The 19,075-nt window shown below is 59.7% G+C and overlaps 2 protein-coding genes and 1 long non-coding RNA gene across 5 annotated transcripts; 1 reads left to right on the forward strand and 2 right to left on the reverse strand.

Moving 5' to 3' along the window:
* Positions 1-6,257: 6,257 nt before the first annotated feature.
* Positions 6,258-10,782, reverse strand: TEX19 (testis expressed 19). The gene is made up of 4 exons (XM_088801852.1): positions 10,706-10,782; positions 10,401-10,508; positions 8,230-8,314; positions 6,258-7,960 (listed from the first exon to the last, which is right to left on the reverse strand). The coding sequence occupies exons 1-4, from the start codon at positions 10,780-10,782 to the stop codon at positions 7,181-7,183; spliced, it is 1,050 nt and encodes a 349-aa protein (XP_088657978.1). The 3' UTR covers positions 6,258-7,180.
* A 91-nt stretch (positions 10,783-10,873) lies between these two features.
* On the reverse strand, positions 10,874-13,611 carry LOC141568905 (uncharacterized). Its single transcript, XR_012492206.1, has 2 exons — positions 13,472-13,611; positions 10,874-11,852 (listed from the first exon to the last, which is right to left on the reverse strand). It is a non-coding gene; the product is annotated as an uncharacterized LOC141568905 (long non-coding RNA).
* Positions 11,861-18,018, forward strand: UTS2R (urotensin 2 receptor). Of its 3 annotated transcripts, XM_074320064.2 has the most exons (3): positions 11,861-12,678; positions 13,264-13,432; positions 14,877-16,530. In XM_074320064.2, the coding sequence occupies exon 3, from the start codon at positions 14,960-14,962 to the stop codon at positions 16,094-16,096; it is 1,137 nt and encodes a 378-aa protein (XP_074176165.1). In that variant the 5' UTR covers positions 11,861-12,678; positions 13,264-13,432; positions 14,877-14,959; the 3' UTR covers positions 16,097-16,530. The 3 variants fall into 3 exon arrangements, 2 of the variants coding, with proteins under 2 accessions (XP_074176165.1, XP_019591040.1); XM_019735481.3 differs by lacking the exon at positions 13,264-13,432; XR_016018048.1 differs by lacking the exons at positions 11,861-12,678; positions 13,264-13,432 and adding an exon at positions 17,644-18,018 and having other exon boundaries at positions 14,960-16,464.
* The last annotated feature ends 1,057 nt before the right edge of the window (positions 18,019-19,075 follow it).

Here is a 19,075-nt window from a genome sequence, read left to right on the forward strand (position 1 = left end):
CCGGAAGGGCTGAGTCAGGCCAGGCATCTGCGTCCTGCTGTGCTCCATCTGTTCTGTTCCGTTACAGCAGCCCAAACGGCCCAAGACACTGCGCAAACAGAAAAGTCCAGTTTTTAAAATTACAGAGTACAAGTCCATTTCATTGTAGCAAACTTGGCAAAATCAAAGCTTTGTGTGCAGAGACAAACCACCGAGAACCCCAGGCTCTGGAGAGCATGAGGCCCTTCACGTACCCCACGCAGTTTTTGAGCACACGCCATGCGCTGAGCTCCAGCAATGATTTGACCATTTTCTTTCTGGACTTTTCCTGCCAGATCACTGTTTTGTGACATCCTTTGTTACAGGTTCCTTAGTGGTGCCTAGAAGTGGCCCCCAAGTGGGCTGTGCTGCACACCCCGGGAGGGCGAACTGTGGGTGAGGGGCCTGCCTGCAGCTGGCTGAGATATCTGATGACACAGGCAGGGAGGGTTTCAGGAGGAAGGCAGCACAGGGTGAGATGCTTCCTTGGGATTACAGTGAAAACTCCAAGGTCGCAGAGCAGGTGGTGGAATCGTGCAGACTGCTCCAGAAGCATCAGATTTCTCCCCCTACCTGAAGCCCAAGCATCCAGAATCAGTGGGCCAAAAAGCCCGCAGTGATGAGCCATCCTCCACGCCCCCGGCCCAGAATCCAGCCAAATAGCTACCTAATGTGTCACTGGAAATAATGCAGCGGGTGGCACTTGTCAGGTTACAGCTCATTGAAGCAAAGCAAGTATGAACCAGCGCCTACCATTTGTAAATATTCGGATGTTTAAGCCAGCGTGAGTGGAGACTTCTGTCGCCTGCGCCCAGACTGTGACGTGGCCACACCTGCCGTGTGCCCCGCCGTCCTGCTCCCATTTCTCTAAAGCACAGACCGCATCTGGGCCTTGGCTTGTGCGTGGCCTCCCTGACTCCCTGCCACCCCTGTGGATAGATGGGCTCCTCCGAGGGCCTCCCTCCTTCCCTCCCTGCCTGGTCCTCTCCAGCCTCCAAAGAAGCCTTGGCCTGTCTCAGCAGAGGCCCGGAGGCATAACCCTAGGGCGCCGCTGGTGGGAACATGACGGGTGCAGCCAGCAGGGGACACAGTGCGTTGGTTCCTCAAAAGCTTGAACATAGAGTCACTGTGTTTATGACCCAGCAAATCCACATGGACTTGTATTCAGCCTTAAACAGGGACGAGGTACAGACATGCTACTACACAGAAACCTTGAACACACGGCCCTCAGTGAGAGAAGCTGACACAAAGGCCACACAGCATGTGGCTCCACGTGCATGAAATGCCCAGAACAGGCACGTCTGGAGATGGAAAGCACACTGCTGCTTGCCAGGGGCTGGGGTGGGGGTGGGAGGGGCTGCTTAAGGGGTACAAGGTTTCCTTTGGTGTCACGAAAGGTCCTGAATTAGATGGGGGTGATGGATGTACAGCACTGTGAGTGTACAGACCTGTACACGGGAAAAAGCCTGTCGGGCTGGGTGTCCAGGTGCCTGGACCTTGAGCGGGGCCCATGGGCCCGGCTCCAAGTGGAGCCAAGGACGCTGGCACCACCAACCTCTGCTGGCACAACCCTCCACAACACGACCAGGTCTGGCTGGGGTCACAGCCATGGGCCGGTCCAGTGTCCATGACCTGGCCCAGGTCCTCCAAGCCCACCAGGGGAATGCCAGGTGACACGGACACAGGAGGGTCCCCTGTAACAGTGGGACAGAGACGACCCGCTTTCTGTCCTCACGGTGGGGCAGCAGGAGCAAGGCAGAGGCCTGGGAGCTTTTTACTATGTAAAAGCTCAGAGTTCCACACAAATGAAGAGAGTGAACGAATCCGGATGCACTCCAGCCTGCTTTCCATTCCTGGCCTCTTCCGTTTCCCCCGCCCCCCAGCAACTTGGAAGCAAGTCTGGGCCCGGCTCCGCATGTCGGGGAAATGGCTGGTTGTAATCAGCTCCTGGTTTCGCCACCTCCTCCCCAGGGCACTCCCTGATGTGTGTGAAATTCAGGCCTGCTTGATGGGCTTGCGTGCAGCAGCATCTTTCTTAGAGGTTTTCTAATTGGAGAACTGTTCGAATCAGGCCAACATCCTCTAAACCCATCAGTCCTGTCCCCTAAGCCATGGATGTAAGCGTGGCTTTTTGTCGCTATAATTAAGTCTGGCACTGAGAGCTCGGTGTTGAGCCACATGGGTGTCCCGTGTCGTGTCGTCTGGGGCTAAGGACAGGAGCGGCGAGTCGCGACCTCCCACGTGGAGCAGAGTTTTGGGCTTTGCTGAGGGCCGTGCAGCGGATGTCTGCTACATGGCATGTTGGCAGCCAACCCAACACAGGGACAGCATGTCACTTTCCCACGTTACTGCATGTTTTCAAAAGCTTGGATGTTAAGGAGCTGGCGTTTTAAGCGGTGCCAGGGTGACCTTGGGGTGAAACCATTTCAGGGTGACACGAGCATTGTGTGGCGTTCGCAGGCTGCCCCAGCACTGCCCACTCCTCGGGGCCTCTCTCCACTTCCCCTAGAACAGATACCCAGGGTGCGAGCCAGTCCTTATCAGGCCTCAGCAGGCTGTCTGGAAGTTTCTGCAGCCAAGGGCGACCTTTGGCCTGGGCAGCAGGGCACTGGACGTGGGCAGGACACCTTGTGGCTCTGGTTCTAGGGTGGCTGCACCCAGCCCTGTTTTCCACAGGATCTCTGGACACTGGATGTGCACACGGCTGTGACCTCAGCCTGACCTGCAGAGGGAGCTGGGGGCTCTGGACCCAGACTGCCCAAGGAGACCTGGGCCTTTGGAGGCCTGAGACCCTGGGGGCGCAGACCCCTGTGTGTGTGCAGGCCTGTCACCCAGGGCTTGGCACACAGTGAGTCCCAGACAAGCATGGCTGTCACTGGAGCTTTGTTTACAAAGATGAGGCTCAGAGCTCCTGGGGCAGGGTTGCCTGCTCACAGCACCACAGGGAGTGTTGTGGGGCTCAGTGCTTCCAACCACGGGCTGTTTATAGGGAGAATCTCAGCTGTCACAGAAAGAGGTCAAACCAAGGCAGGTCCACGGCCATAATGACAGCACAGAGGTCAGTCCTCATGTCAGTCCTGGCTAGGCGGACCCTTCCCCCCCGCCTCCACCCCCAGCAACGGCGTCCAGTACACCCGGACCCCACTCGCGGGGCCTCAGCTTTCCTGTCTGCAAGGGATGGTTGGACATGTCACCTCCTTGGGCTTTTTCCATGCTTCTTCATGGCCCAGCACAGCCTGCACTGTGGACACGGAGCTGCAGACAACATGAGAACGTTACAGTCGTTTGGTTTCCTATTTCCACCATGGCTCGCGTACATTTTAGAAGCCATGGAAAACAATGACAAGCAGAAAACGTGATTGTCTAGTGTCATCCATCCCCAAAGGTGACCTCTGCCAACATCTGGCTCTCAGTCCTCTGACTTTGTGGTCCCTGCCTTTGCATCAGGTCCCATGACTGTTATTCAGCTTTTCCCGTTTACTTCAATTCACCAGACTGGGCGGGCGGGGATGGGACCCAAAAAACAAGGCACCTGCTCTGAGGGGCCCTGGAGGACGTGCCCAACAGAAAGTGCACACTCACACCCATACCACACACCCTTGCACACACTCACACTTGCACACTCAGCGCACCTCTAGGGCCTGGCCTGCAGTAGAGCTGGTTTGGGGGAGAGAGGGACCTAGCTTGGGGTGGCTGGGACGGGGCCACCAGCCAGGCTTTCTGTCAGGAGAGGACTCTGGAGCCCGACAGCCTACGTCCAATGTCCTGACTGCACAGAGCAGGTGGCAGAGCTGGGAGTTCTTGGGTCCTGGTTTCCAGAGCTGGGTGGGCACTGGGTTTGGGCAGGGCCTGCTTTGCAGAGGGCCGTTGTCTGGGGCCGCATAGCACCCGAGGCCCACCGCCTGAAATGGCCACCAGGGGGCGCCGTTGGCAAACAGTAAGTCCGCGCCTGGGAAAGGATGCTGCTGGCCCCTGGCCGCTCCCGCGCCCCTGGGAGCCGGGTGGGTCGCCACAGGTCTCCGCAGGCCACCTGGGGGTGGGCCAGGTGCACGTGGAAGCCCCGCTTCCATAACCTTTTCATCACCAAAGATTTTTGGGCTTGTTTCAGTTCTGTGTTTCTGTGCCTGGCTTTCTCCAGTTGTGGGTCTTGAAAGAAAACTGTGTGCCCTTGGCAGGATGGGCGCCTGAGGGCTGTCACACCCACACCCCTTCCTCCGTGGGGGGTTCTCCTGGCGGCCAGGGTCAGCACGTCCCTGCCTGCCTCCCCCCTCTGGCAGCCCACTCCTTGGACAGGACCCCAGAGCCCGCCCACTGGGAGCTGGGAGCTGGGAGCTGGGAGCTGGGCGAACAAGGAGGGGAGGCCATGAGTCTTTGTGGGGCCATTTGTCCGCCTGGGGTGTCCCCTGATAGTGTCCCTGGCATGTCCAGCAGTGGGGGCCATGGTGGTGACGAGCACGGTGGGATTGACTTGTGAGCCGTGCAGGGGTTTGGCGGCCACCGGCAGTGGCAGGGTGGCCCCCGGGGTGCGGATGGGATCGGCTCACAGTAGCCGCTGGGTGACTCCGGCCTTGACCCGTGTCAAGCGTCTGCCCCTCCCAGCTCACACTGTCTGCGCAAGTGTGGTTTTGCTCTCACTTCAACATGAACAGGTTAAACTGAAATATTTAAAGCAGCTTTTGATTTAAAAAATGTGTTTTTCATTGAGCAGCCTCAGAGACAGCAGCAAGGGCCGGTGTGACCTTCCTGATTCACCCAAATGTCTGATCCAAGGCCTTTCCCCCTTAGCGTCATTTAACGTGTGTTTCTAAGGAGACGCCACTTCTGTCATCTCTCCCATCTCCAAGAAACCCACTCGGCCTGCAGTGAGTGACCCTGCCCACTTCAGCGGCATTGAATATTCTCATCAGAGATGGGGGGCGGGGAGGGCGGTGCTGAAACCAGAATCTTCCACAGAGAAGCGGCGGCTGTCAGCTGAGGTGAGAAGGGACATCGTCAGACACACAGATCTTAGTTGTTCACCTCCCACACATGCTTTCTCAGAGAACCAATATTGCTACATTCCAGGGACACAAACCCAGTCCGTGTCCCAAGACAAAGGACGCTGGGTAAACCCAGGGGGTCTCACGGCTGTGGGACCTGGTGCTGAGAACTCCACAGGCTGGATGCAGGTTGTCAAGGTTGGCACATGGTCCCATGGAAAGGTGTGTGAGGGACCCTTGGTGCCTGGTCATTGGAGTGGGGACACAGTCCATCTAGGGGGCAGCGTCTCCTGACCAGCCTTCTTCTCAGGCTTTACCCCCAAGTGCAAAGACCCTTCCCCAAGAGGGATCTCTGCTGACTCCACGGGACAGCCTCCGCCCTGGCCGTTGGTGAAGAAATCCCCCTGGGTGGTGGGGGCCCAATTCTGGGGGGTCTCACTCCACCTCCTCACCCCCTAACTCTGTCCCCAGCTGCCTGGAAACCCAGATGGCACAGGTCCCCTGCAGGCATGTTGAGCCAGCACGGTAAGGATGTGCCATGGTGTCAAGGCCACATGTCCTTTCAGGGAAGTGCTCTGTGGTTCCCAGCGCCGATGGCCCCTTTCCTGATCAGGCACTGTTGTCTGCACAACTCTGGGGCATCTGGATTCAGGAGGGGACACCTGGCCATGAAGGGAGAGGGAACGCTGGGCCTTAACCAGGCTCTGGATCTGCCCAGGGGGGATAATAATACCCACGTCACCTAGACCCCACCCCAGAGGGACCCAGGGCAGTGCTGGCCACACTGGGTGTCGGCGCCCAGCCCTCCCCTCCTGTCTCTCCTGCATCCATTCTTTCTTCTTGTGGGTACCATGCAGAGACCACACTTTTAAAAACCTTTTTTTTAAAACAAAAAATTCTAAATAGACACAGAAAAAAAGAGAGAAGAATATGCCCCAAATACAGATGGCACTCTCCGGATGTTGATTCTGTTATGGAAGCACTTGGAGTGGGAGGGGATAGGCACTCAGCTTGGCATTGTTTCCAATGCCAAGGGAACAGCTTCTGGGGCCCAATCCTGTCCTTCCCAGGAATTAACAGGGAACCTAGACTGGGTCACCCTCAGGCTTCCTGCTGTCACTGATCTAGAAGCTGTGGGTTCCAGCCACCTGGTGACCTATGACTGGTGAAGCTGGGATTGCCAGAAGGCAGACGACAAAGCAAACTGACAGGAATTGCTAAAGAAGAGTTCTGTACCCGAACTGATGCAAGACTCTCTGACTTTACTTAAAAACGACATAGGAACAAACTAAATGGCCGAACTGCATGAAACAGCCAACATCAAACAAGGTGTGTGTCATGCAGGGTCTCTGGTCCCACTCCCCACATAAGAACACAGGACACGGTGAGGCCAAAAAGGAACACCCATAGAGCCACAGATAGGAGAGTCAGACCACTATAGTCTCGCTGGTGGCTGGTTGAGACATAGGAAGCAGGAGCCACACAATCTGCAACCCGCCGTCCTCTTCTCTGCCAACCAACCCCACTTGCTAGCTGCAATCCGCCTCTCTGCAATCCACAATCCGTGCTTGCTAGCTAAGCGATGGCAGTTATATCAGTGGCCAATGGCAAACTGGTAATAGCTGACGGCCAATTAGTCACAACTGATGACCATTTACTACCCGAGCCAGCACCTTTCCACGTGAAGCTGAGAGCCTGGAAACTGCTCTCTGGGACTCTGTCCCCAGTGTGTCCCACTGCAGACCAAAGTCACCAGTGCCGATAACGGGTCCTATGAAGCCCAGAGACCATCAAGACAAAGGCGAACACGTGTCCCTGGGACTGTCACACCTGTGCCAGCCCTTGGCATGGCCCGGCAGGCTTGGGGCAGGTTTCTGTCCTGCTGCCCACTTCGCAGGCTGCAGAGCAAATGTTCACACAGCAGTCCTGTTCCGAACTGTATGACATCTGACACAGAAGTACTCCCAAAGGCCAGCTACAGGCATTTGGCTCCCTTCCACCCGAGGCCATGGCGGGTCCCATGTTTCAGTCCCCAGGCCACTCCCCGTTCTCCCACCAGGTACCAAGTTCCTGTCCTTTGCCAAGAGACCCCATGGCTGCCATGGAGCGCAGCTGCCAGTACCTGCCAGTGTCTGGGTTTCTGGGGCAACCAAGACAATGGTGGCCACCAAGGCCATGGTCCCTCATTTCTGGGGCCTTGGGTTCTCCCCAGGCCCCCCGTTCCAGGTCTCAGGGATGTCGGGACCCAGTCCTTGGGTGGAGGACTGTGGCCTGGATGCCGAGTCCCCCTCCCCTGCATCCCTTTCAACCCAGGGCGAGCAGGACAGGATGGTGAAGCCCCCCTTCAGCAGGGCAGTGTCTGCAGGAACCAGCTCTGCACTGTGCCCTGTGGGCGAGGTCTCCGGGACGCTGAGCCTCCAGCGCTGCAGGTCCTGGCCCTGGGCTGCATTTGGGGGTCCCATGGCCCACACCTCATCAGGCTCCAGCAGCAGCGTCCAGCCCTGGTCTGGGGTCCTCCGGGCCCATTGTGACGTTATCCTCCAAAAGTAGACAGCATCAGCACCGTCCACCAAGGAGATGAACTGCAGGCCCAGTAAGCAGGCCTCGGTCTCTGCGGGGTCCCCTGCCTGGGTGGTGCCCAGCTCCAGCACCATGGGCTCCCCCGGGGGCAGGTCCACTTTGGGCAACCCCTGCCACCAAAGAGCGGCGCCCGGCCAGTGTGAGCAGGCAGGAAGCCCCCCAAATTTCCAGGGCAGGCCCTGGGTCCAGTCAGTATCCTCAGGACCCAGGCCTAGCAGAGCTGCGTCCTGAGGGCCCAGCTCGGTGGGCGGTAGGTCGAGGCCCACCTCTTCTGACTCCCCGGGAAGAGACGCCAGGGTGCCCCAGCCCCAGTCCGCAGGTCCCCACAGGGCAGGCTGACCTAGGCCCTGACCCCAGCCGGGTCCCAGGCTGGGGGACACCCCCTGCTCAGACCCCGCCTCCTGCTGAGGCCCCGCCCCCGCCCCCCCGCGGGGTCCATTAGCTCAGGGTCCCAGTCTTCGTCCTGTCCTCTCAGTCCTCCGACACCAGCAAGGCCTTGAAGCTCAGAAAGGGAACCTTGAAGCACGTGAAGCAGAGGCTCAGCTGGTCCCCATGTTGCAGCTGATACATCCAGGACGCATGCAGATAGGACATGCCCTCCCTGCCATGCCACACGCTGGCCGGGGGGCACATGGCCACGCGGCCTGCCTACGGTCCGGTGGACAGCAAGGGCACTGCAGCAGGCCTGGCCCACAGGTGGAGGGGAGCTGGAGGGCAGGGAGCCGGCAGGAAAGTTCCTGCGTCAGGGCAGGGATGAACCGGGCTCAAGGCAACAGGGATCTGCAGGCTGGGAAGGGTGAGCTTCTGGAAATTTCTCCAGCTGCTACGATGGCTCTGCTCTCCCGGGAGCTGCAAGGGAAGCGCTTGAGGTCAGACGCCCCCTAGCAGGTGGGGTGGGCGTGGCCGCACACGGACCTGGGGGGGGGGCGGTGCACAGGGGGCGCTGGCTTCAGACCCCGCCCTTTAAGACGGTCCCCTGCTCAGTGTAGCTGCTCCAGGGCCCTCACCCCCCGACCCCAAACCCCCTAAGGGACCCCAACACCCGGTCAGCTTCGTGGGACAGAACCTGAGGGAGCCTCACAGAACCCCTTGAGCTGACACCCTGGCCCCAGGCCACACTGACCACCTGGGCGGGTGTTTTAACCCCGCACTATGTGGGCCTGTGCCCCCCAAACCCTCTGCTCAGGCCCAGGAGTTCTCACTTGGCCGTATGCTTCCCGACTGTGGGCGTCCCAGGGAAAGGAGGGCGCAGAGCCCACCTGGGAATATAAAGGTCCAGTTCCTGTGGTGCTCTGGGTTCACCTGCCTATCTCCCATGAGCCTCAGCTCACCGGGAATGAAATTGCTGAGTCATCCCCTTCCCTCCCAGAAGAGCCACCCGCAGCACTGGAATGATACATTTGTAACAACTGATGAACCTGACCGACACTTGGCACTCAAAGTTCTCAGTTCACACAGGGCTCACTCTTGCTGTTGGACATGTTGGGTTGAGAACGTGGGACCTTCCCAGATGTAACTTGAAATGGCCCCTCTACAGGAGTGGGGGGAGGGACCAAAGAAAGAGGCTGTCCAGCTCCTGTTGGTGGGCACTGCCCAGTCCAGGCCCAAACAGTGGACCCTTGGGGTAGGCCTGCCCGCCCTCCACTCTTCCAGACCAGCCAGGGGCTGCTGCTCAGTGAATGGACAGAGCAGGTGAGTGAGATCTGTCCCCACAGGGCCAAGCAGGGCTGGGCACTACCTTCCAGGGTCTTCCCCAATGTGAAGCCCTTTGGGGACTCGAGAACCCTCAGGTCCTTCTATGTCAAACCTTGTGTGTCTGAAGCTTTCACGTGTCCACTCTGGCCTTACATGGCTGTGCGTGTCCATCAGCCACGCAGCTGTCACCCTTATTTCCAGGCAGCCAGGGTCCTGTGCTCAGCTTCGGCCTCCAAGAGAGGAGCCAGACTCAGGGTGAACTTCAGCCTCCAGGGGAGCAGCGTGTCTTCCCGTGTCCCCACGCGACCACCTCCTCCTGCACACGCCAGCCCTGCCCTGTGCACCCTCTGCTGGGAGGCCCCGCCCTCCTGGACGCAGCCCTCAGACATGGCTGCCTCCACCTGGGAGCACGTTGGAAATGGAGTGTCCAATGTTCCCTACTCCAGAACCCCCAGGACCATCATGTCCATTCTGTGTGAGCCTCCAAGTACTGACTTCATTAGAACACACACAGATCCTTTCCTTGATTATTACAGCGATTTTCAGGAAGGTTCTATCTGGTGAGTCACTTGACTATCTAAACACACTTTCTTTTAGGGCTTGATTCCAACTGTGTCACCTGTCCTCAGCATCACCCTGCGAGTGCCTGAGGCTTCTAGGGTTCGGTGGTTCTCTGGGCACCACTGGCCGTGCTTAGATCAGATATCGGACATGCTGGTGAAGCCTGTGCCAGGGAGCGGCAGCGGCCCAGGTTGGCTCTGAACCATCTGGGGGATGAAGAGACTGCCCGGGAACGCAGCGGGTCAGGAACGCCTGACGGCTATCCTGAGGACGAGGTCACCAAGCCAGCGAAGAGACTGGACTGTGTCCATCCCACAAACATGTCCGGAATGTTCTCTAGGCCGCAGGAGCTGTGCGGGGCCCCATGTGTGAGATCGAGATAACCACTGTTGCAAGCACAAGGGCACAGGGATGGGGTTCGGCCTGTTTCCTCTCTTGGGCTGTGGGCAGCGTTTGTGCCCAGCCCTTGGGACAGTGAGGGCCCTTAAGGTTGACCAGGGCACTCATCCTGGTCCTTTTCCATCTCTCAGCCTTGTCCACACTCGTCTCCTCTTTTCGGCTTCTCACCCTTTACCTTCTCCATTGGGAGAGCTTGTGTGTCCAAAGCTGGTGGGGATAGGGCTTTGGAACAGGGCAGGTCTGGGCCCCAGGGCCTCCAGGTCATGACTTTGGGCCCTGAGGGCCAAATGGGTTAGGAACATGAGGCAGGACCAGTTACACACATCCCAGTCTGTGGCAGGTCACGCTGAGGTGTCTGGGTCATGCAGCAGGTGCACCACAGCTCCTGGGTATCGATTAGACTCAGACCAGGTTCATCGGAGGAGGCAGGAGGGATCAAGGGGCCCAGTATCTGTGAAAACTTCCAACCTCACCAGTGGTCACGGCACTGGTTCTTGAATTGTGTAGCATACTGGAAGCTCTGGAGTGTTTCAAACTGGAGCGTTCCCATGCCTGGATCCCATGTGACAATTCTGATACAACTGCCATGGGACGAATGTTAGTTTTCGGTTGCTGTGTAACAAAATACCGAACTTAGTGGCTTAAAACAACACACATTTATTTTTTTGTAGCTCTCATGGGTTAGGAGTTGGGACACACCTGGCTGGGCCCGTTATTCCATCACACGCAGCTGCAGTCAGTGTTGGCTGTGCTCTCGGCTGCAGAATCCATTTCCTTGTGGGTGTAGGACTGATGGCCTCGGCTTTTGGCCACCAGCTGGGTGCACGGTGAGGTCCCAGAGGCCACCCACGGTTCCCTGCCACAGTTCATAGCACAGCTGTTTCCCTCTTCAAGGGCAGAGCTAGCTAGGAGTCTTGTGTAAATTGAGGGTAATGGCGGGCGGCCGTTAGCTCAGTTGGTTAGAGTGCGGTGCTCTTAACAAGGTTGCTGGTTCAATCGCCACATGGGCCACTGTGAGCTGCGCCCTCCACAACTAGATTGAGACAACTGCTTGACTTGGAGCTGATGGGTCTTGGAAAAAAAAACAGTTAAAATAAATTTTAAAGTTTAAAAAAAATTAGGGTAATGTCATTCATTGCAGGAGGGAGACCCCTTTGGCACATAGTGTACCTCTTCAAGGTAGTGACATCTACCACCGTGACCGCTTCTGTTGGTTGGAAGCAAGTCACAGGCTTCAGCCCCAGTCATGAGGAGAGCATGGAAAACTGGGGGGTCACCTTAGGGGTACCTGCCACATGCTGCGATGTGGGCATTGGGACTCTTCAAAGCTCCCCAGAAAGTTGTAATGTGCAGCAAAATTCGGGAACCACTTCTCTGAGGCCCTCTGCTGTCATGCAGTTCGGGAGCCACTTCTCTGAGGCCCTCTGCTGTCATGCAGTTCAGGAACCACTTCTCTGAGGCCCTCTGCTGTCATGCAGTTCTAGAGGCAGGTTTGTGCCTCCTTCACGCTGGCACTGCCAGTCCAGGCGCAGCTGCTGACGGGAGCCCGGATGGAGACTCATTCATTCTGGATGCTCTTAAACATCTAGGGGGAGACATCGCTGGTACAGAGAGAGATGTCTGTCGGAAGTTTGGAAAGAAGGATTGAATTGCCTGATTGATTTGGCAAGTCCCTGCAAAAGCCCTCTATCTACATTCTTGTATTATTAATAAAAGCAACTTCCAGTCCAATTGATGGTTGCACAACACTACGAATGCTATTCATGCCCTTGGGCGCAGGCCCGCGGGTCTCTCACCCCTCCCCCAGGCCTCACTCCTCCAGGACCTGCTTCCCCCACATCGCCCGCCAAGCGCCAGGGAGTCCAGGGCAGGATTGAGGGATGGGGGTGCAGAGGGGTGAAGGCGGGAAGTAGAGACACCGGGAGAGGAGCGGCCTGGGGCAGGTAGGCTGGAGGTGGCTACACCGCACTCCGCCGCCCTCGGGTCCCACTGAGGATGAGCGCCGCTCAGAGCCCCGCTGGGGCCCGCCACCCACCGCCCTTGAGCAACTTCTCCTCGCCCAGGTCCTGGCGCTGACCCGGCGCCCAGTTGTCGGCGAATCTTCCCGCCCCTCCAGCGCAGCCTGCGTCGTCGGCCCCCAAGATCCGGCGCCCTTCCACCCCCCGGCGCCCCGCCCGGTGTTATTAATATCCAGGCGCGACCGCCCGGTTGCATGGCATTCCCAGCTGGCGGCCAGGCAGGTGGCCACGGCGATCGTGACCCGGCGCGGACCAGGCGAGACTGGCGGGCGGGCTCCCCTCGCTTGTCGGACCCTGGGACCCCCACGACCTCTGCGCGCCTGGCCGGGGAGCAGCGCTCAGGGAAGGGCCCCGCGCTCCTTCACCGAGCGTTTGGAGACGTGTGGGAACGAGGGCTCTGCGGTCAGACCTGCTGACCGGTGACCGAGGTGAGTGCGCGGGGCGCTGGAGTATGGGGTGCCCCGGACGGAGCTCGGGGAGGATGGCGGGCCGCGGGGCGCTGCGGCGAGGGGCGCGGGACGGCTGTGGAGCGGCAGGTGCGCGCCGCGGGCTCGGCGGGTCCTGCCGTCGCTCCGGGGTTCCAGGCAGCAGCTCCGCTGCGGCCCAAGACACAGGACCGCCTACCGGGATGCTGGGGACCCTGCGCTCGCGCAGCCCAGCTTCCCCGCAGCCCCGTGGGGGAGGGCTCTGGAACCTGGGCCCGCGGGCGGCAGCCGGAGTGGGGCCTCCGGCCGGTAGGAGGGGTCCGGTCTGCTCGCCAACGGAGGCTGCGCCTTATCCTGCGGGCCGGGGCTTGGGGCTGCGTCTTATCCTGCGGGCCGGGGCTTGGGGCTGCGTCTCTGTACCCCCGGCCACCCAGGTCCTCTTCTGCACGGAGGCTGGGACGGCCCCGAGTTTATCTTTAATATCAGCACAGGACGTGCAGAAGGGAAAAGCCTGGAACCCATTATCCCTGGATGTGGGGGAGGTGGGGCCGTCCAGGGACTTCTGGTTTAAGTGTTCCCGCATTTTAGGTCTTTTCTCATGAGGATAATCTTCCTACGCTGAGCACAGAGCCCAGGTGTGCAGCTCCGCGAGGTTTTACACGGGTCTACGCCTGTGTAACCACCGCCGGTCAGGACACAGCGCATCTCCATTCCCCCAGAGGGCTCTCCACTGTCCCTTACAGTTGACACCCCGCAGGTAGCCACCATCATGCCGATTTTACTTCCCCCAACCTACTGTAAAGGGACTCGCAGTGCGTCCTCTTGCATCTGGTTTCTTTCTCAGAACAGCGTGTGCGAGTTTCGTCCACACTGTTCTCTGCAGCTGTTATCCCGTCTTCTTTGCTGGGGAGCAGTTTTATGGAGATGTCACAGTTGGGTCATCCACGTTCCTATTTATGGGCGTTGGGCCACTTTCAGCTCCTGGCGCCCAGGAAGAAATCTGCTGCGAACATTCTCTCTCTCTCTCTCTCTCTCTCTCTCTCTGGACATATGCACAAATGGAGGGGGGAATTCTGGAAGAGAGACAAGCGCGCATTCAGCTTTAGGGAAAGGGCCCCATTGTCTCCTAAGTGGCTGCCAGTTCCCGTTCCCTGCAGCTGGAATTGAGTCCCGGTCCTCCCCGCCCCCAACACTTGGTGTCCCCCTGTCAGTGGTTTTCACTTCCTCTCCCTCATGACCTTTGACAGGGAGCGTCTTTTCCTGGGCTTTTTGGCCTTTGGGTATCCTGTTTCGAGAAGGTCCTGTTCAAATCCCATCTCCCCACCGCCCAAACGAGTTGTTAGTCTGTACTGATTTGTACTTTTTTCATATGTTTTGGTTCCTGGTTCTTTGGTGTCTGTCTTTTGGTCGTTCTTTTCCCAGCCCACAGTTTACATGTTTCCTCCCTCAGTTTACTTCTTCATTTTGGTGAAGTCCACTTAACTGGTCCCGTCTTCTATTGTAAGTATTTTCTGTTCCTCTTTGAGGAGCCTGCCCACCCAAGGCCACGCGGATATGCTCCTGTTTCTTCCTGAACGTGGCTGGAGGCTCCTTAGCCCAGTCCTCACAGGCCCACAGTCCATCGTGAATCACTTCTGTGTATGCAGGGAGGTGGGGATGAAGCCTCGTTTCCCCGTGTGGGCACATGGAGAGGGCTTCCCCACACGTATTGTCCTATTTGAACCCGTAAAGTCAGCAGATACCACTTTTGCCATATGAGCAGGACATATTTTTAAAACGTACGAGACACATAAATTGGGAGAAAGGACTGGGTGAGCGAGGACCCTGCTCGTCCACAGATGAGAAAGGAAGGCCTGGGGCGGTCTCTCCACTCCGCTCAGTCCACTGCCCATCCCACCCCTGGGGGTTGCCTGCTGTGCTCTGGTTTTCAGAAAAGCCCAGTCAACCCCAGAGGCCTTTGGACTTGCACTGAGGCCCAGGGTGGGGACTGCTGGGCACGTACTGGGGGCAGCTGGCCCAGGTGGTTCTCTGGTCCCCCTGGGGAGCTGGGAATTGAGGCAGTGTTCTAGAATTCTGAACGGAGAGCGCCCTAGGTGAGCGCCATCCCCCTGCCGCCCCCCAGTGGGAATTGTGCCTTTGCCTGGTCTCGAGGGAGTGGGAGGGGGCTTGTCTGTATCTTTAATGGGCATCTTCTCCTGCAGGACAAGCTTTTGCCCACAGATGCCCCGGCCCCATCCACAGACGCAGCACGCCCCAGCCCTAAGCCCAGAGTGAGGCGGCAGAAATGGCCCTGAGCCCAGAGCCTGCCACCGGTGTCCCTGTGCTGGCTACGATGGGCAGCCCTGTGCCCGAGCTGCCTGGTGGCCCCAACGCATCCCTCAACAGCTCGTGGGCCAGCCCGATGGAGCCCAGCTCCCTGGAAGACCTGGTAGCCACGGGGGCCATTGGGCTGGTACTCTTGGTCATGGGAGCGGTGGGCGTGGTGGGCAACCTGTACACCCTGGTGGTTGTGTGCCGCTTCCTGCGTGCCTCGGCCTCCATGCACGTCTACGTCGTCAGCCTGGCCCTGGCCGACCTGCTGTACCTGCTCAGCATCCCTTTCATCGTGGCCACCTATGTCACCAGGGAGTGGCACTTCGGCGATGTGGGCTGCCGCGTCCTCTTCAGCCTGGACCTCCTGACGCTGCACGCCAGCATCTTCACCCTGACCATCATGAGCAGTGAGCGCTACGCTGCGGTGCTCCGGCCGCTGGACACTGCGCAGCGCTCGAAGGGCTACCGCAAGCTGCTGGTGCTGGGCACCTGGCTGCTGGCGCTGCTGCTGGCGTTGCCCATGATGCTGGCCATCCGGCTGGTGCACAGGGGCCCCAAGCGCCTGTGCCTGCCGGCCTGGGGCCCGGGCGCCCACCGCGCCTACCTGGGGCTGCTGTTCGGCACCAGCATCGTCGGGCCCGGCGTGGTCATCGGGCTGCTGTACCTGCGCCTGGCGCGGGCCTACTGGCTGGCCCAGAGGACCTCCTTCCCGCAGACACGGCGGCTGCCCAACCCCCGCGTGTTCTACCTCATCCTGACCATCGTGCTGCTCTTCTGGGCCTGCTTCCTGCCCTTCTGGCTGTGGCAGCTGCTGGCCCAGTACCACAGGGCCCAGCCGCTCACGCCCCGTGCTGCTCGCATCGTCAACTACCTGACCACCTGCCTCACCTATGGCAACTCCTGCGTCAACCCCTTCCTCTACACACTGCTCACCAGGAATTTCCGCGAGTACCGCCAGCGCCAGCGCCAGCGCGCACGTGTCCCAGCCCTTCCGCGGTGCCATGCCCGCTTCCAGCACCACTCCGGCCAATCACTGTCCTCCGGCAGCCAGCAGGCCACAGGGCCCATCAGCCTGCCCCAGGAGGCCCCTGGGGGGGCCTGCGTCTGAGCGTTCGGCCTCCAGTTGGGTGCTGGGGTGGTCTGAGAGTGGCTGAAGTTCTGCGGGGAGGGGCCCCAAAGTCTAGGACACTCCCTGGAACCCCTCTCAGCTCCCTGTGCTCAGGCCTCTTCCAGAAAGTTTCCAGCTCTCCCTCTCCTGTGGCTCATTTCAGCTCAGTCAGCCCAGCAGCTTCCTCATATGCCCAGAAGCCCCCAGCCCATCTGTGAGCTTCCACGGGAGGCTCAGGGCCACAGCCAGCTGCTGAAACCACGGTGAGTCGTCTTCACCAGCCACAGCAGTGGACTTGAGCATCTGGCCAGCGCCCAGCTTGCTTCGTGGCAGACACACAGCTCCTGCACGGGACCCTCTCCTGGCTGGTGCGTGGCCTCTGTGGAACCTACTCCATTCCTCCCGGCTCTGTCCCAATAAACTCTGAGCTCTGATCCCTGTCCTGCCTCAGCCATGGGGACGGGGTTGCAAGGGGGGGGCCCACATCCTTTGGGGTCCAGGAAGACCTCCTGGGATATCCCTTCACAGCTCTCAGAGGAGCCTGTCGGTCTGGCTGGGGAGGGTGCACGTCTCCCTTTGAGGCCTTTGCTGGTGGCTGCTCTGACCATCCTGACACCGTGGGGGGTGCGGTCCGGCCTGAGTCCTGGCAGTGAGGCAGGGAACAGCCACCCCAACCTGCTCAGGGAGGAGGGGGCAGCCGGGAGTCACTCCACGGCAGGGACACAGCACCCACACTGAAACCAGGAGGGGGAACTCTCCCATTTGCAACTCACCTGCTTCTGCCTCCTCAGGCCTGTGGGTTCATCTGGTGCCTCCTGGGGACGCTGAGGCCACTGGCTTTGCCCACAGAGAGCCCACACAGGCCGGCCCTGCCCATCTGGGGGAATGAGCAAGCGTGCAGCAGGCAGAGGGAACAGCAGGGGAGGTGTAGGAGCAGGAGGGGCAGGTGGGGCACCCAGTCTGAGATGGGCGGGGGCAGGGCAGCACTCACACACCTCCCCTCCCCCATCTTAGCCCGGATGGTGCCAGTATCTTCCCAAGGTTCCTCCTAACCCTGGTGGGTTCCACCCCAATGCACTGTCCCAGGGGCAGTGTACACTCGTGTACACTCACACTCAGCCACGTGGACACCCCGCAGGTTCCACTGCCCACAGCCCCCTCCCCCCACCCCTGCACCCAGAGCCACTCTGTCAAGGCCAGGAAGGCACCTGTGGAGGCCTGGTCTCACTTAAGACCCTCAGTCTTTGGCCCGACAGGCACAGTGCCCAGCCCTCTGGCCTCACCAGCCTCCCTCCCCGCAGTAGCCAGGCTGGGTCCTGCCCCCAGCAGAGCCCCTCTCTGTCCCTCGGGCTTTGAGGCTGCTGAGGGGCTGGCACAGGAGGAAGGGAGGTCTGGGCTGGCAGGAGCTGAGCTGAAGGGGCCGGAGCAGGGCGGGCTGGACGGTAGAGGGCCTCAGGTGGACGAACTGAACTCCGTCTCAGCACGGCAGACAGTGACAGCTTTACTGAGGCATCTGGGAAACCTGGTTTTGCTCTTAAACCCTTCAGCTGAGCAGATGAGGCCGCTCTCCACGTTACGGGAACTGCCTGCTTTGCTTGAAGTCAGCTGACTGGATGTCCATCCACGTGGTGGCGTGGGCCAGCCCATGATTCCTTTCCATAGCTGGACACTCACTGTCCTGTGAGCACATGGGTTATGGGCATCTGAGCTGCTCCCACCTCGTCCCTGATACGGACGGAGCTGCTGTGAGCATGTGTGTCCGTGTGGACGTGTCTGGGAGACCCCTCAGTGGGAGGGTGGCGTCTATGCCCTGCAGGGGCAGCCTGGGGCTGCCTGCCCCCCCCCCCGCACCCCTACCCCCTGCAGTGTGTGCAGTTCCTGGTCCACCTCCTCCCCCTTATAATAAAGGAGCAGCTGTTCTGGGTAAACTTTGTGACAGCGACCGTCTCAGTCACACGTCTACAAGTCTGGGGACTGTGGGCCTTCCTCAGGCTGGCTGAGGTTGGTGCCAGGACAGAGCTGCCTGCAGGCTAGGGAGGGGAAGCACTAGGCCCCTCACCCTGTGATGCGCCCCCCCCCGTCCCCTCCCCCCGCCCCACTGGCCTTCCTGCGGGAAGCGTGCCCTTGAAGAGCCCTCACCAGACCGGCACAGCCCTCTGAGGCTGAGAAGGCACTGACCACCCCCATCCCTGTTCCTGGGACGGCACTGACCACCCCCATCCCTGTCCCTGGGACGGCACTGACCACCCCCATCCTGTCCCTGGGACGACACTGACCACCCCCATCCCTGTCCCTGGGACGACACTGACCAGGTCCTTCCCTTCTCACAAGCCTGGAGGCCTCACTAAGGGTGACCCCCCTCCTGGGCATTGGGGCCTAGTGCAGGTGTGTGAAAAGGGAGAAGGCAGGGGAGGAGAGGGGAGGGGAGGGAAGGGGGAAGGGGAGAGGCAGCCACAGCACTGGATACCATGAGCTGAGAGGACCTTGTCTGGCTCCAGCCCCGGCCTCCAGGGCAGTGGGGTCAGCAGCAGAGAGCGGAGGGCCATCTGCTGTCTGATGGATGGAGGCAGAATGAGACCAGGGTGATGGATGAGGTTTCTCGGCATTTAAGTGTTCACCAACACCAGGTCCTGCCAATGGAGAAGCAACACACGGAGGCCTGGATGAGCCCACGGGCGGCCGCGCGTCCTGCTCGTGAAGCGCCACGGCCCTGGCCTCGGGACCCTGTGCCATCCATCATGGGTGCTTTTGGCTCCTGGGTCTCTGGAAGCTTCCAGGACAGGTTTCCTTGGGCTCTACTGACCCCTCCACTTGCCACTCCCACCTTGGTGGGGGGTCTCTGTCCAGCCCTCCCTCAAAGTGCCTGTGCTCTGGGGCCACAGGGTTGGGGGAGAGGAGGGGTAAAATCCTTCAGTTCACCTACAAAAACAGTGATGACCGTAGTCAGGATGGAGGCGCCAGCATGGCTTCTCTGAGGTG

Source organism: Rhinolophus sinicus, chromosome 12 (genome assembly GCF_057876585.1).
Source record: "Rhinolophus sinicus isolate RSI-liver-muscle chromosome 12, RSI-T2T, whole genome shotgun sequence".
Taxonomy (NCBI): Eukaryota; Metazoa; Chordata; class Mammalia; order Chiroptera; family Rhinolophidae; genus Rhinolophus; species Rhinolophus sinicus.